At 49.8% G+C, this 18,351-nt stretch overlaps 1 protein-coding gene across 1 annotated transcript in view; it reads right to left on the bottom strand.

Moving 5' to 3' along the window:
- The window catches only part of LOC133122971 (Na(+)/H(+) exchange regulatory cofactor NHE-RF2-like), a 44,662-nt gene that overhangs the window by 4,449 nt on the left and 21,862 nt on the right, over positions 1–18,351 (bottom strand). Inside the window, exon 3 of the mRNA XM_061233269.1 lies at positions 10,413–10,592. Coding sequence (XP_061089253.1) covers positions 10,413–10,592 — 180 coding nt within the window. The remainder of the gene's footprint in view (positions 1–10,412; positions 10,593–18,351) is intronic.

Below are 18,351 nucleotides of genomic sequence, written 5' to 3'. Positions count from 1 at the left end.
CTTTGAGGTCATTCACACAGGAGGCTTTGGGGTCATTCACACAGGAGGCTTTGGGGTCATTCACACAGGAGGCTTTGGGGTCATTCACACAGGAGGCTTTGAGGTCATTCACACAGGAGGCTTTGGGGTCATTCACACAGGAGGCTTTGAGGTCATTCACACAGGAGGCTTTGGGGTCATTCACACAGGAGGCTTTGGGGTCATTCACACAGGAGGCTTTGAGGTCATTCACACAGGAGGCTTTGGGGTCATTCACACACAGGAGGCTTTGGGGTCATTCACACAGGAGGCTTTGGGGTCATTCACACAGGAGGCTTTGGGGTCATTCACACAGGAGGCTTTGAGGTCATTCACACAGGAGGCTTTGAGGTCATTCACACAGGAGGCTTTGGGGCTGCTCCATTAGTTATTGATGAGTGGCTCTCTCCGCACCGCTGGAGCAGGGGTCAGGTATCGGTGGCCTAAAGGGGCACTTTGTTCCCCCGTTCACTTCGGTCTGAAAGTAAGACCGGAAAACGAGGCGGGCGGGGGGGGGGGCACGCTTAGAATTCTCAGCCTAGTCCACGTGTTTGGAAAAAAGAGAGACGTAAATGGGCGTGTCCAGACGCGCTACAATACACGACTTCAAGGTCGCCGCCGCTAAGTGCCAGAGCGGTCTGCTCCCGGGAGTCAGCCAATCAGACCGTGACCGGACTCAAACCCGACTGTGCCACGACCGGACTCAAACCCGACTGTGCCACGACCGGACTCAAACCCGACTGTGCCAGTGTAGCATGGTTAGCTCAGCTAGTTCACTAGTAAGCACGGATGGTGCAGTGAAAGCCTCAAAACCCTAAAATTCAAAAGAACGTTGTTGCCCTTGGCTAGAGGCGAGTTTGTCTTTAGCTGACTGGTAACGCGTTCGTTCAACAAATATTTGGACAAGTGAGAGTCCCAACTCGGACTCACCTGTTACACCACGACCGGACTCAAACCCGACTGTGCCACGACCGGACTCAAACCCGACTGTGCCACAGTCGTAGATCAGCTCATGACCAGTTTGACCAGTTCAATTTGCAAGCTGGCATGGCTGGGTTTCACAGCAGGGCCTGGGCCCCGCTCCTGACCCCAGTCTCTGTGTCACCAGTCCTGAAAGGGCAGAGCCGTGCTTGGACAGCCAGCACCTGAGGCACCGAGGAGCAGGGACTGCCGTGTCTTTATGGGGCCTCCATGGAGGTAACGACATTACACACAGGCCAATGGGCCCATTCACCATCTGCTCAAGCAGCAACAACAGAACAATGACAAAAACAACACCAACAACAACAGAACAATGACAAAAACAACAACAACAACAACAACAACAGAACAATGACAAAAACAACAACACCAGAACAATGACAAAAACAACACCAACAACATTAACAACAACAAGAACAACAGATCAATGACAAAATCAACAACAACAACAGAACAATGACAAAATCAACTACAACAACAACAACAACAGAACAATGACAACAACAACATTAACAACAATAGAACAATTACAACGGCAACAACAACAAGAGTCACTGTTAGCCTTTCTGGCCAGCTCTGCTAAGCACAGGATACGGGGGTACAGGGCGTGACCCTCGTTCTGTTATTCTCTTCAGGTCAGCTCTGAATTTGTCTGCTCAAACTCAGTGCCCCGTTGCCCCTGGCTACAGCAGCCTTTCTGTTCCAGACTGTCCCGCTCCGGAGGTCCCCCCGCTGTGACGCCTATCCCAGAATGCCTAGCAGTGGAACATACATTTTACATAACCTCTACGCAGAGCAGAACAGGCCCCGTGTAGGACTGTCTGTCCAGGCCGGACCAGCGTGCCGTTCTTTCCCCACAGGAAGAGAACGAGAGGAAGCTGACCTGGAATCATTTCAGGGTGACTATTTTTTTATGGACCGATAGGAAATTTGCGGCCCATTGTTCCTCAGTAAGAGGCGCCCCTCGTACATGACAATAAACGGCAATGACAAGACCACTCATAAAAGGGTCTTGTTTCCTATGCTTAGAACAAAATAGTCCAAAAGAGAGTGAGAGACAGAGAGAGCAAGAGAGGGAGATAGAGAAGAGGAGAAGAGAGAGGCAAGAGCAAAAAATGCAATGATTTTGAAGAATACTCTTGTGTACTCTTGGGTAGGGCGGCCTGTAGCGTAGTGGTTAAGGTAAATGACTGGGACCCACAAGGTCGGTGGTTCTAATCCCGGTGTAGCCACAATAAGATCCGCACAGCCGTTGGGCCCTTGAGCAAGGCCCTTAACCCTGCACTGCTCCAGGGGAGGATTGTCTCCTGCTTAGTCTAATCAACTGTACGTCTGGATAAGAGCATCTGCCAAATGACAATAATGTACATATCCACCCAAAAACATAGAGGGGTCAAGGGTCACTCATAACAGGAAACTAAAATGGACAATGGAATGGAATATATTTCCAAATAGTCAATGCAGAGAGAGTCAGGGTGAGAACCTTGCGCTGAAAGAGAAGGCAGAAAAACACAAAGTGATCACTCTATAAAATGATGGAAGATGTAGGAAACTTGATGAAAACTAACGTTGACCCCGCTGTCGGCTCCTAACATGATAAAACCGCATTAATCCCCGCTTAGCCAACAGCCCTGGCCCAGGGACAGAGCAATTCAACACCGCGAGGAACGTCTCTACGGGAGCTACACAACGCCATCTCCGGAATTATTTGGACATTCGTCTTTCTAAATGACCCCATTACGCTGATAACACAGTTATGGCGTAACGCTCTCCCGAAAAGTGTCACAAATCAGATCCCCCGAGATGTGAAATGCATCATCGGCAGAGCGTACGTTCATCATTCCAAATCACACCAGCCAGTGGAATATGCGTGGGGGGGGGGGACTGCACTTCACGGATTTTGCCCCCGAGAGAACAGACCTAAATACTGTTCCGTGAGAGGGACCTTACACTGCTGGAATCTCCCCGACTGGGGTAGACACTCCTACACCGACGCAGAGTGGGGTATTTAGGATTACACTACACACGACACTATCCCCGAACAAGACGTGCACACTAAAAACAGATGGAAGATTAACCATTAAAGAAAATGTATTTGTGTGTTTGTTTGTATCAGAGCAGAGCTCGCAGGCTGGAATCGTGCCTGTTGCTTGTGTTTGTTTGTATCGGAGCAGTCAGCGCAGGCTGGAATTAGACCGAGTCTGAGAAAGGGCCGAGCTGGCCTGGTGCACTCAGGAGCACACACAACACACACGCTGCGTGACTCACCGCTCAAATGAGTCCCACTCTGTACCGCTGACACACACACACACACACAGAGACACATGCACACGCACACACACGCACAGACACACACGCACACACGCACAGACACACACACGCACACACACACACACAGACACACACAGACACACACACACACACGCACACACATACATACACACACGCACACACACGCACACACACACACACATAGACACACACACATGCACAGACACACACATGCACACTAGCACTCACACACACACACACACACAGAGACACACACGCACACACTAACAGACACACACACACGCACAGGGACACACATGCACACTAGCACTCGCACACACACACACACACACACACACACACACAGACACACACTAACAGACACTCGCAAACACACACATACACACGCAAAGAGACACACAAACACACACTAACACACACACATGCACAGACACACACATGCACACTAGCACTCGCAGACACACAGACACACACTAACAGACACACGCACACACACACACGCAAACAGACACACAAACACACACTAACACACGCACACACACACAGTACCTTAGCCACCAGGCTACAGGCTGCCAGTACTATGTACTATGATACAATGACCATTGTAAGATAAACTACATTTCTGGGAAAAACTCCAAAAACACAAGATACAGTAAGTGGGCCAGATGGATAATATCCAGGGATTTTTAAAGAACTTGGTGAGATAATATGCAAACCACTAATAAAAACATTTATGCAATCTAAAAGAAAATACATTCCCTGAAGTTTGGAAATGCTAATATATGATAAAGGGATCCAAATCATCAAGGAAACTGAAGACATGTTAGTTTAACATGGATCTTGTGTAAAGGAAATTGAGTCCATCTTTAGGGATGAGGGATGGGTTTTTCTTGGATAAAAAACCCACACTGTCACAGGAAGTTAAGAATGGATGCTCGGCGAATGTCCAGGATTTCTCCTCGTTGTGTTTGTAAATCTTTATACCCTAGTGGATCTTTTTGGAAGTCTGACAAAGTACAGTACATGAGAAACACATTACATAACTACAACGTGTACCAGTAGAAGGGGATCACAGATCCAGCTGGCTTCGGTATTGATTGCAGAAAGTGTTGAATGCAAATAAATAATAAAATGAATCATATTTGATTAGGGTGTTATGGGAAATGGAGTCCCAGTGATTGGGCCTGAGATCTCCGCCTAATACATCCATCATTCGAGACATTTACAACACCGTGCAGTTTCATGGATAGTTAATTCATTTGATCGGGAAGAGATTTCATTAGTAGTTGTTAGAGTCATTTACTCAGTGTTGAGGAGTCCATCGTTAAGTCTTTAAATCGGTACGTTGGCAACGTCTTGATTCTATATTAACAAATTACTCCTCTCACCTTCCCGGAAACTTGCCCATCCATGGAAGATAGCCCCCATAGAGGGGAGGCTACAGAGAAGCCAGATAAACTGCTAGACCAGTACTGTCTGACCCAGGCACCTACATTACATTTACATTTGAGAAACATCACAGACCACAGCCACAGTCAGTAAAACTGCCAATGCCTCATATGAGGAAGCTCTACCCTCAAACTCACAACCAAAGACAGATTTACCTCACTCTGATTATCATGACATTACATTACATTATTGGCATTTGGCAGACACTCTTATCCAGAGCGACGTACAGTTGATTAGACTAAGCAGGAGACAATCCTCCCCTGGAGCAGTGCAGGGTTAAGGGCCTTGCTCAAGGGCCCAATGGCTGTGCGGATCTTATTGTGGCTACACCGGGATTAGAACCACCGACCTTGTGGGTCCCAGTCATTTACCTTAACCACTACGCTACAGGCCGCCCCATGAGAAATAACTTTAATGTTACAGTGGATACCCTTTGGGGGGGTGGGGGAAAGAGCAGTTATATCAAGCCATAAACAAGGCAGTTACGTACAGGCAGCTTTTGGCTTTCCCTTACGACCTGCCTGAATCACCCTGTGCATCCGCCCTCACGGCAGCAAACATGCGGTTCGCTGCTTCCATCCGTAATTCTGTTTAAAAAAAGGCGCAGAAACACCCCCATCGACAGGCACCGACCAGAGGTGAGCCGCCCTCCTTCACAGCCTCAGATTAACGGAGAGAAGAACCCGTCTAAACTGGGCTGGCCCACATTCCCCGCTCTCCGGGGTAGCACTCCCTACAGAGAGAGGGGGAGAGGGAAAGAGCGAGAGAGAGAGAGAGAGAGAGAGTGGGAGAGAGTCAGAGAGAGAGAGAGAGACCAAGAGAGAGTGGGAGAGAGAAAAAGAAGGAGAGTGGGAGAGAGTCAGAGAGAGAGAGAGAGAGACCAAGAGAGAGAGAGAGAGAGACCAAGAGAGAGCGATAGATAGACAGACAGGCGGATCGAAAACTGTGGGACAACGAGCAATCGGCATGGCAACAGTGCCAACAGTCAAACGGGCACAGCGTTTAAAATAACAGAGCGAAACCACGCACGTCTCTTTCTCAACAGCACTTCCCAGGCTCAGTGACTGGAGAGTGGGCCAACGGCATTGGATGCAGCGGGGAAATGGCATGAAAGACGGGATTCAGAACCTCCAGGGGGCCCTGGGACTCCTGACCCCCGCTCCACCGTAGCAACAGGACTGAGTCACACCCCATCATGGGAACCCCACGGGTCCTGCTGTCCTGCCCCAATTACCTCCATCTTCAGACACCTATACTTTCCAGAACTTTCCACAGACATGATTCAGATTCAATACCCGCTTTGATAATGAGAAAAGGAGAGGGGGGGGGGGGTCTGAGAGAGAGAGAGCCTGAGAGAGAGGGGGGACTGAGAGAGAGGGAATGAGAGATAGAGAGAGGGGGACTGAGAGAGAGGGAAAAACGTAAATGCCAACCATTTACAAAAAACGTACCTCCGCTGTTATTTCTGAGAGTGCAGACTGGTAAGTGCTTGATGTGTAAATATATTTCTGAATAATGAGTGTGGCAGCTCGGATGGTGCAGTGGGTAGCACTGCCGCCTCACAGCAAGGAGGTCCTGGGTTCGAATCCCCGTCGGCCGGGGCCTCTCTGTGCGGAGTTTGCATGTTCTCCCCGTGTTTGCGTGGGTTTCCTCCAGGTACTCCGGTTTCCTCCCACAGTCCAAAGACATGCAGGTTAGGCTGACTGGAGAGTCTAAATTGCCCGTAGGTATGAGTGTGTGAGTGAATGGTGTGTGTGCCCTGCGGTGGACTGGCGACCCGTCCAGGGTGTATTCCTGCCTTTCGCCCAATGTATGCTGGGATAGGCTCCAGCCCCCCTGCGACCCTATTCAGGATAAGCGCGTTAGGATAATGGATGGATGGATGGATAACGAGTGTCCTTACTCTACTCATTATTCTGCGGAAAATACAGGAAATAATCGTTTTCCGTCAGTAGCTGGTTGTGCCATACGCTAGTTGTTGGAGTTTGGACACAGAGAATGAACCCCTTATGAACGATCATGTATTTTTTGGGGCCCACTCACACATGAAAGGACCTCCAGACACCTGTGTGGGATCCAGGGGCAGCAGCGGGGGACGCGATTGGTCAAACTTGAGCACATGACCTCCGGGTCAGGCAGTCTCCAGCTGTGCTCGTGTTCAGACAGTAAATACCTCACACTGTTTGGATCACCACATCCAGCATGACTAGAAACATCTGGAGCGACTAAGGAGGCAGTGTGTGTGTGTGTGTGTGTGTGCATGTGTGGGTGCGTGAGTGTGCATGTTGCTGTGTGCCTGTGTTCCTTGTTGTGTTGTTGTGTGCATGTGCATGTGTTTGTGTGTGTGTGTGTGTGTGTGTGTGTGTGGTTGTGTGCATATGTGTGTGAGTCAGTGCTGCAGTGTCCCTGTGTTTGGGTGTTTGTGTGTTGTTGTGTGCATGTGTTTATGTGCATGTGTTTGTGTGTGTGTGTGTACTGTATATTTACTGTATGTTTATGCCTGTGTATATACAATACATATTTGTGTGTATCTGCGTATATTCATGTTTGTGTGCGGTGCACATGTGTGTGTGTACTGTATACTTATGCCTGTGCATGTGTTTGAATGTGTTTGTGTGTATCCGTGTATATTTATGTGTGTGAGTGTGTGTGTCAGACTTACGTCAAATAAATACTGGACATTCTTTAATTCTAGAAGTGGCAGTAAAGTTTGAATACACTCCTGCAAATCGTAATACATTTTTGAAGATGGATGTATGTATAAAAGAGGAGCCAAATTGTTCTGAATATTGGCAAAAATAGATGTTTCTTTTCATATTTCATGTGTTTATTCACATAAGGGCATTGACACTGGGGTCTGGGGTGTGTGTGGCACACACACGAGTGGAGAAGGTTTTTACGGTCTGTGGGGAGTATCTGAAAAGGGTGGAGAATTTTTCATATGCTGTACCGAGAGCTAAACAGCTGCAGTTTGTTGAAATAGAAGCAAGAAGTTGCCAGGCTGCTAATATAAAAGTTTAATCATGTTGGACTCATCAACCCTGAGTAAACAACATTCTTTTATTTAAATGACACTTTAATTCTCTCTAATTTAACTGCGCGGTGTTGTAAACTTTATCTCCATTCCCAATTATATAAGTTTAATAAATGTTCCTTTGTGCCAAGTGAACATTTTCACCAACAATCTGACTCGGCTGGGGAAGAGAAACACACAGGACGGAGAGCACGGCACGGGTCCCGCTTCAAACACGACCTGAGAAATCCTCTGTGAGAAACCTACACTAAAAGGCCCCAAGCCTGACCACTAACCAAAACCCAACACAAACGTGTGTGTGTGTGTGTGTGCGTGTGTGTGTTCTTTTTGTGTGTGTGTGTGTGTGTGTGTGTGTACTTGTGTGTGTGTGTGTGTGTGCGTTTTTCCGAGCATGTGTGCCTGTGTGTGTGTTCTTTTTGTGTGTGTGTGTGTGTGTATGTGTGTAGGCGTGTGTTTCTGTCTGCATGTGCGTATGTGTGTGTGCCTGTGTGTGCACGTACGTGTGTGTGTGTGTGCCTGTACATATTGTGTGTGTGCGCATACGTGGGTGTGTGTGTGCCTGTACATATTGTGTGTGTGCGCATACGTGGGTGTGTGTGTGCGCGTACGTGTGTGTGTGTTCTTTTTGTGTGTGCGTACGTGTGTAAGCAGGCATGAATGGGAAATGGGAGGGTGTGAGAAAGTACAGTGTGTATGTGCAGACACATACGTATGCGTGCATATGCATTTATATGAAGCTGATAGTGATCTCAGCACAGGGAGGCACCAGGATGCCCCCCACACCCCATCCTTCCTCTTCCTCCTCCTCCTCTTCCAGCCCCTGTGTAACAGACTCTTACACCAGCTGACTCAAACAGTTCCACCCATTCCACCCCCACCCCCGCCCAGGTCAGCGAAAGTTTAGCTGCATCAGGGCGGGTGTAAAATGGCGGCTTGTTCATGGCAGCCTAATTGGCGGACATGGAAAATCAGTTGAGAGCGCTCAGCCAGGCGGCGTTCCCCTCGGCCCTGCTCCTGGACCACAAGCTTTTTAAAGAGAAGGCCAACTCATGTGGACAACTGCCGAGCATCGCTGAGCACTGCTGGGCTGAACGGCCATTACCTTATGTCATGTGTTATGTCATGTCATGTCATGCCATGTTATGTCATGTCATGTCATGGCATGTTGTAACTGCCTTCCGATATCTACATGACTCTTGTGGGCCCAGTACCGTGGTTACTTGTGTACGCCTGTAGGCTCGTGGCTCAGGTGCATGACTGGGACCCGGAAGGTGGGCGAGTCAAGCCCCAGTGTTGCCATGATAAGATCCGCACAGTTAGGCCCTTGAGCGAGGCCCTTAACCCTGCATTACCCCGCATCGACTCCCCCCCGCTTATCAAATCAACTGTAATGGAGCCCCAACACCTGACAAACTTACCCACTGTGAGGCCGAACCCGAACTGTATGGCATTCTCACAGTACTTCAGAGAAAAGCAGGTTTATTGACTGATCGATTTGTTGATTGGTAGGGCGATGCGTAATTTGGTTACCTGGAGGGCCGGATCATAACGCCGGCTTTTGTTTCAACCGATCACATAATGAAGCTGTAGGCGACCTCCCTGCTCTGCAGAGAAAGCCGTTTTCTGTATGAATTAGTTTGGCCTCCTGCAGCTGTGGGCTTATCCAACAGTGCACACACATTCTCAGCTCTAGTGAGTGTGTGGGCAGATGAAACAATAGCCAAGGACCTGATTCTAGATTGTGATTCACGAGCTGAACTTCTGTGCAAGTTAAATGCTTTTTAGATGTGAAGCTTTTTTTAGATCTCACTCACTCACTCACGTTTAGCAAGCTGAAGATTCCCTTTAAGGGGGAGCCATTGGTACTCTGTGTGCTCGTTAAATGTAATGTTATCACCTTGCGTTACGTTATGTTACATTACGCTATGTTATGCTATGTTACATTACGTTATGTTATGTTATGCTATGTTACATTACATTATGTTACGTTATGTTATGCTATGTTACATTACGCTATGTTATGCTATGTTACATTACATTATGTTACGTTATGTAACGTTATGTTATGTAAAGGGCAGTGGAGCAAGGCCCTTAACCCTGCATTGCTCCAGGGGAGGATTGTCTCGTACTTAGTCTAATCAACTGTACGTCGCTCCGGATAAGAGTGTCTGCCAAATGCCAATAATGTATTGTAAAAATGTAATGCTATCACCTTGCGTTATGTAATGTTATGTTAAGTTACGTTACGTTATGTCACATAACGTTATGTTACATTACGTTATGTTACATTACGTTATGTTACATTACGCTATGTTACGTTATGTTATCTTACGTTATGTTATGTTATCTTACGTTACGTTATGTTACCTTACCTTACGTTACATTACGCTATGTTACGTTACGTTATGTTACATTACGCTATGTTACGTTACGTTATCTTACGTTACGTTATGTTACATTACGCTATGTTACATTATGCTACGTTACGTTACGTTATCTTACGCTACTTTATGTTACATTACGTTACGTTACATTACGTTATGTTACATTACACTATGTTACGTTATGTTACATTACGCTATGTTACGTTATGTTATCTTACGTTACGTTACGTAAAGAGCAGCGGAGGGCTCCCCACCTCGATGACTCTGTCTCTGGGCTTCAGCCCGGCCCCCTCGGCCGGGGAGTCTGGGTCCACGGAGCGGATGTACTGGCCCGGCCGGGACCTCTCGCTGTGCAGGTTGAACCCGAAGCCCATCTCCGCCTTCTGCAGCTGGCACAGCCGGGGGAGGAGCTCCCTGCCGGGGGCGGGGCTTTCCTGTGACGGACAGAAGGTAAACGGATCAGCACCCAATCAGAATGTCCCTTCTCTGAGGAGCTCCCTGCTGGGGGCGGGGCTGTCCTGTGACGGACCGAAGGCAAACGGATCAACACCCAATCGGAATGTCCCTTCTCTCAACATTCATCCCTTTGCTGCACTGGCGCCACACTTTTATTTGTACGGGCGCTTTCCTCAGAGGCCTGTCACAAAGACGCTTTACAGAGAAACAGAACGGGAGAAAAAAGGGGAATTAGCAGCCCAGAGCTCCCAGAGAGCACAGGAGGTAAACAACTCCCCAGTGGGGAGAAAAATCCCTCAAAAACTCAACTGGTGAAGAAATCTCGAGAGGAAGCCCGGCTATCGGGGCATGCTGATAGGTTGAGCTGGGAGTAGTTGAGGTATTAAACGAGCAGGTGATGTGGAAAGTCCACATTAAAGGATGTAAAATATCTAGTTTAGAGGTGTGGGAGGATTCATCTGTAGCTGCGGGATGTGTCAAAGTCCACATCGTGGTCATAAAAAAAAGAAGAAAAAAAAAAAAAGAAGAGGTTTACGAACACTTACAAAATAGTCACAAAATACTTTACAGTGAACCCTTGCATAAGCAGCAAGCCTTGGGCATCGGTGGCATGGAAAAACTCCCCAAGTGGGGGGGAACAGACAGGAAGAACCTTGGGGAGGAACCAGACTCAAAAGGGGGGTCACTGTACACCCCTACAGGAGGACAAACTGAGAACAGACCTACGGGTCGACACAGCCCGTCCTACAGGCCAAGGAAAAACTCCCTGCACGGGGAAACCTGGGGAGGAACCAGAATCAAGGAGGGGGAACAGAACTTTGGGTCTTACCCAGTGTGTATAGAGGGGGAACAGAACTTTGGGTCTTACCCAGTGTGTAAAGAGGGGGAACAGAACTTTGGGTTACCCAGTGTGTTGACTGTACATTCTACAGGTCAGTGTGTGTGTGTGTGTGTGTCGGTCTCTTAAGTAAATTCTGCTTTCTTTACTGAGCATTACATAAACCAAATCGTCGGGAGCGATCGTTCACTTTTACTACACCTGAGTCAGGAAAGAACACAAAGTGCCGCCGGTCGGATGAGATGGCCGTACTAGCGCTGCACAGTGTAAACACCTGAACCGGGACACTAATTCACTGCTTACGCCAGGAGGAGCCCACTAATATTTACACCAGGACAGTTAAAACACACATAAACGACGAGGGTTTTAAGCGACCGCTCCGCTCAGACGGGCTGGGGAGACAAACGAGGGCCGCGGTTCTGTTCTGTCCGGCCTGATCTGCTTAAAACAGCTCGCCTGGGCACAGAGGGGGGGGGGGGGTGTGGGCGGAGATCGACCTCCGCCCCAGAACCGCAACCTTCCACTGGCCTGCCGGCCCGCTAACATCCCCAATCAGCCGCTCCCACAACCGGAAAGCAGGAAGAGGGGCAGGTTAGGGTCCGGAACGTTCTCAGGCACTTTCCTGAAGAAGAAAAAAGCCATGTGGAACTCAGACGGGTGGGGTGGGGGTTTCACCGTTTTATCACGGTGATTTAACATCCGCGTTCGAACAATAAACGCTCAGCTTCTATTATTACCGCCCGCGTTAGAGAGCGCCACGCCTCGCCCGGGGCTAAAAATAGCGGCTCCTGTCAGCATGGGGGAAGAGGCCACGAGAGAATCGCTCGGTACCTGAATCCTGCGTTCCCTGCTCCCACACAGCCAAACCCCAGCCTTACAGACCACTATCTCCCTCTGAGCCCTGCTCCCACACAGCCAAACCCCAGCCTTACAGACCACTATCTCCCTCTGAGCCCTGCTCCCACACAGCCAAACCCCAGTCTTACAGACCACTATCTCCCTCTGAGCCCTGCTCCCACACAGCCAAACCCCAGCCTTACAGACCACTATCTCCCTCTGAGCCCTGCTCCCACACAGCCAAACCCCACTCTTACAGACCACTATCTCCCTCTGAGCCCTGCTCCCACACAGCCAAACCCCACTCTTACAGACCACTATCCCCCTCTGAGCCCTGCTCCCACACAGCCAAACCCCAGTCTTACAGACCACCGTCTCCCTCTGAGCCCTGCTCCTACACAGCCAAACCCCAGCCTTACAGACCACTATCTCCCTCTGAGCCCTGCTCCCACACAGCCAAACCCCACTCTTACAGACCACTCTCCCTCTGTCTTTTGGGGTGGATTCCGGTATTGTTGTTCTACTTCTAGGGTTGGAGTGAAAACCAACAGGACGGTAGATCTCCAGGAACAGGATTGGCTACCACTTCTCTATATCAAACCATGATTACAGTCCTTTAATTTCATACTACAGTCTGCCTTTGTAGTGTGTGAGTGTTTGTGTGTGTGTGTGTGTGCATGCATGCATGTGTGTGTGCGTGTCTGTGTGAGCATGTCTGTGCGTGTATGTGTGTGTGTATGTGTGTGTGTGCGTGTATGTGTGGGGCGTGCATGCGTATGTGTACGCATGCATGTGTGCGTCTGTGTGTGTGTTTGTGAAAGTGTGTGTGTGTGTGTGTGTGTGTGTGTGTGTGTGTGTGTGTGTGGAAGTGACTGGTCACAGCCCCCAGGCCAACTGAAATGAGATCAGTGCTGTTCAATTATTCACACTCACTGCTGGGACAGCTGGCTTATGACCGATCTTTAACCGCACCACCGTCAAGATTCGCCCAATCTCTGTCCTGCCCCTGGGTCACATGACCACAGGGAGCGCTACAATGCAGGGAGTTACTTCCTGTGAGAGCATTCAACTGCATTACACAAAACAGCGTATTTACACTGACAGATTTATTTTGACAGATTTGTTTACCCAAGGCTAACATTACATGCAATACATTCCGCAATACTTGTTGTAAATCATTTAAATACAACGGCTACAGTTCCTACACCTGTTACTGTCTCCTACTAATCTAACCTGTCACCTACACCTGTTACTGCACTCTCAGAAATATGCTTAAAAAGGTACAAATTCTTTGTCACTGGGGCAGTACCCTATAGGTGCATAGAATTGTACCCCGAGCCAGCAATGCTGTATACAATTAATTTGTCCATTTTTTGCTAGGAAACATACTCATTTGTACCTGAGGAGAACAGTGCTGTAACTTCAGGGCACATTTGGGGAATGTGATCCTTGAAGAACACAAATCTACCACCACTGTGACTGTATTTCTGAGAGTGTGTCGCATGATGCTGTAGCTTCAGCCGTCACTGTTACCTGCCTCACCTGTCACTGTCCCCCCTGCTCTTCACCAGGCCGGTGAAGAACCCACGTCAGAAGGTGTTCAGAACCCTGTGCACACGCTACATGATATAGGGCGGCCTGTAGCGTAGTGGTTAAGGTGCATGGACCCCCAAGGTCGGTGGTTCGATCCCCGCCCCGTGCAGCCACAATAACATCCGCACAGCCGTTGGGCCCTTGAGCGAGGCCCTTAACCCTGCATTGCTCCAGGGGAGGGTTGTCTCCAGTTTAGTCTAATCAACTGTATGTCGCTCTGGATAAAATGCCATTAATGTAATATAATGTAATGATACCTGTGACCAAAGAGTTCTATCCAGGTGTAAGGTCCAGCCATACCCCTGGACTAGACTATTAGACTATTATACACCGTTTAAGTTTAAAAAAGTCAGCAAAGTAAACAGGGACTGCTTAACCCTTGGCAGTTGAGGGAAAGTAAGACAGGTTCCTGAGGAATGCCGTCGTTCCGGCCGTTTAAAGAATAAGCCTGCAGCCATTCTTTCGAGCACAGACAATAAATCATGCCGGAATATTCCGAGCTGATTAATATTACCTCTGATTTCTCGCAGAAACTAGGTCGCTGAAAAACAACGGACTTAACCGATTTTATAACCGGGTGAACCGGGTTTACGGTGCAGGAGAGAGAGTGGACCGGTGTCACTCCTGCTGCTCCGTCCTGATAGGATACAGTACGCCAGGAGAGTGACCCACACCCCCGGTTTTCCATTACTCATTTTTCAAAAAATGTCTAACAGGCTTTCAGCTTGAATTAATCTGCTCCCAATTTAAAAACCTGAGGGGGGCTCCTGCTGATCAGCTTCGAGCACAGGGGGGGAGAGAGAGAGAGGGAGAGAGGGAGAGAGAGAGAGGGAGAGAGAGAGAGAGAGGGAGAGAGAGAGAGAGAGAGGGAGAGAGAGGGAGAGAGAGAGAGACACATGCCACTTACAGACAGGGAGAGATATATTTTATACTGTATTGTGTGAATAAAAAACTTTTTTATTCTGAAGCGAGAGAGCGAGAGGCTGATAATCACAGTTACATCTCAAACTGTATGTTATGTACATGCTCGCTTTGCTGCAATGTGTTGCAGCATCTACAGGACATGGACAAAATATGGTAAATACATTTCACAACAGTGTACGTAGCCTTGTGATATCTTCACAATATATCTTTGAAATTCAACATATTGAAAATAACTGAGTATATATTTCCCGCCTGCTTTCAGTGGACGTACAGGGGTGAACGGAAGTTGGAAGAAGTGAAAAGAGGATGGAGGGATAGAGAGGAGAGGGGAGGGGAGGGGGCAGAGTGCAGGACCCAGTCGACCCTAAAACCCCCCCCTCTGGGTCTCTAATCCCCCCTCCCACGGGCTGCAGCAGGCCCAGGCCGGGGGCTATGGCGGTGTGGCAGCTGGGAGCCGTTGTTTAATTACGGCGGCCATTACGGCTCTGAGACCCGGGAGCCGCAACTCCACATGCGCACTCTATGGTGATGGAAGGCGACAGGGCCGCTCTGTGTGACACACAGGGGCTGCCACGGTGAGGTGCCCTCTATGATCACGTGTGGTCCACCTTCAGATACACACTCACTGGCCCAGCCTCCGCACACAACAGCCGCGTGTCCCCGACTCCACGGCCTAGACCAGTCTGCCCGTGTGGAAGGCCGGTGGTTCAAGCCCCCCGGTGTAGCCACAATAAGATCCGCACAGCCGTTGGGCCCTTGAGCAAGGCCCTTAACCCTGCATTGCTCCAGGGGGGGAATGGTCCCTGCTTAGTCTAATCAACTGTACGTCGCTTTGGATGAAAGCGTCAGCTACATAGCCGCAATGTCATGGGAAGCAGAGAGGGATACGGATAGAGACTGGATCGCAGTACAGAAAGCGCCCTGGGACACAAGACAAAAATGAAACACACATGAATACGATGTCCATTCAAGAGATTTGAGTCTCTGTGCTTCCTCATGTCCATGACAAGAAAATGAATGGAATAGGTGACAATTTGAACAGGAGCAGCGTATGGTAGTAGGTACCTTTCTCGAGTGTACAGCAGTGTCCTACATGGGAATTGAACTGGCAACCATTGCCACCACCTATGTGGGAACAGAACTTCACTCTCAGAAGCGAAGTGACAGTGGAGGTACATTTTTATTCTTCAAGGATCAAATTTCCCAAACGGGGGGCGACATTAGCTCAGGTGGTAAGAGAGGGCGTCTGGCGGTCGGAGGGCTGCCGGTTTGATCCCCTGCCCCTGGGCGTGTCCCTGAGCAAGACAACTAACCCCCAATTGTTCCCGTCGAGATGAACGGTGCCTTTCCGTGACGTGCGAGTCTGAATGAGAGGCTTTTGGATAAAGCGCCATTAAAACGCAGTCCATGTAATGAACACGTCTGTGTTGAACAGAAACGCTGGGTATCAGTGACCGTGCCCTCGTAGGGGGCGCGATAATCCACACAGACCCGGAGGCAGGAGGAATGATCGTAATACGACGCAGCTGCCCCGCGTTAGCGCACAGTGCTAATAAACACTGCGTTGGACAGAAGCGCTGGGTACCGTGGGGCGTGAGGGGGCGTGATAATCCAGGCAGACCCAGTGCGGGGGGGGGGGGGGAGGTGGGGGCTGATCTCTCTGAGCCAGGCCCGGGGGGCTGAGTCAGCGCTCGCACTCCCAAACCCACAGCCCACAGCCCACTGGCTCCGGCCCTCACTCCGCTCCCCTCTCAGCGCTCCGGAACTGAGCAGAACTTTCCGCACGCGCACTATTTCCAGAGCAGTGCTCCGTCTCCTTCCTGCAGCTAACGCACGTCTCTCTGCAGCTAATGCACGTCTCTCTCTGCAGCTAACGCACGTCTCTCTGCAGCTAATGCACGTCTCTCTCTGCAGCTAATGCACGTCTCTCTCTGCAGCTAACGCACGTCTCCCTCCTGCAGCTAACGCACGTCTCTCTCTGTAGCTAACGCACGTCTCTCTCTGCAGCTAACGCACGTCTCTCTCTGCAGCTAACGCATGTCTCTCTCTGTAGCTAACGCACGTCTCTCTCTGTAGCTAACGCACGTCTCTCTCTGCAGCTAACGCATGTCTCTCTCTGTAGCTAACGCACGTCTCTCTCTGTAGCTAACGCACGTCTCTCTCCTGCAGCCAACGCACGTCTCTCTCTGTAGCTAACGCACGTCTCTCTCTGTAGCTAACGCACGTCTCTCTCTGTAGCTAACGCACGTCTCTCTGTGTAGCTAACGCACGTCTTTCTCTGTAGCTAACGCACGTCTCTCTCTGTAGCTAACGCACGTCTCTCTCTGTAGCTAACGCACGTCTCTCTCCTGCAGCCAACGCACGTCTCTCTCTGTAGCTAACGCACGTCTCTCTCTGCAGCTAACGCACGTCTCTCTCCTGCAGCTAACGCACGTCTCTCTGCAGCTAACGCATGTCTCTCTGTGTAGCTAACGCACGTCTCTCTCTGCAGCTAACACACGTCTCTCTCTGTAGCTAACGCACGTCTCTCTCTGCAGCTAACGCACGTCTCCCTCCTGCAGCTAACGCACGTCTCTCTCTGTAGCTAACGCACGTCTCTCTCTGTAGCTAACGCACGTCTCTCTCTGTAGCTAACGCACGTCTCTCTCCTGCAGCTAACGCACGTCTCTCTCTGTAGCTAATGCACGTCTCTCTCTGTAGCTAACGCACGTCTCTCTCTGCAGCTAACGCACGTCTCCCTCCTGCAGCTAACGCACGTCTCTCTCTGTAGCTAACGCACGTCTCTCTCTGTAGCTAACGCACGTCTCTCTCCTGCAGCTAACGCACGTCTCTCTCTGTAGCTAACGCACGTCTCTCTCTGCAGCTAACGCACGTCTCTCTCTGTAGCTAATGCACGTCTCCCTCCTGCAGCTAACGCACGTCTCTCTCTGCAGCTAACGCACGTCTCTCTCTGTAGCTAACGCACGTCTCTCTCTGCAGCTAACGCACGTCTCCCTCCTGCAGCTAACGCACGTCTCCCTCCTGCAGCTAACGCACGTCTCTCTCTGTAGCTAACGCACGTCTCTCTCTGTAGCTAACGCACGTCTCTCTCTGCAGCTAACGCACGTCTCTCTCTGTAGCTAACGCACGTCTCTCTCTGTAGCTAACGCACGTCTCTCTCTGCAGCTAACGCATGTCTCTCTCTGTAGCTAACGCACGTCTCTCTCTGTAGCTAACGCACGTCTCTCTCCTGCAGCCAACGCACGTCTCTCTCTGTAGCTAACGCACGTCTCTCTCTGTAGCTAACACACGTCTCTCTCTGTAGCTAACGCATGTCTCTCTGTGTAGCTAACGCACGTCTTTCTCTGTAGCTAACGCACGTCTCTCTCTGTAGCTAACGCACGTCTCTCTCTGCAGCTAACGCACGTCTCTCTCCTGCAGCTAACGCACGTCTCTCTGCAGCTAACGCATGTCTCTCTGTGTAGCTAACGCACGTCTCTCTCTGCAGCTAACACACGTCTCTCTCTGTAGCTAACGCACGTCTCTCTCTGCAGCTAACGCACGTC

Source organism: Conger conger, chromosome 2 (assembly GCF_963514075.1).
Source record: "Conger conger chromosome 2, fConCon1.1, whole genome shotgun sequence".
NCBI classification, from domain to species: domain Eukaryota; kingdom Metazoa; phylum Chordata; class Actinopteri; order Anguilliformes; family Congridae; genus Conger; species Conger conger.
Note: the sequence above shows the minus strand (reverse complement) of the source record. Positions and strands in the feature narration are given on the sequence as shown.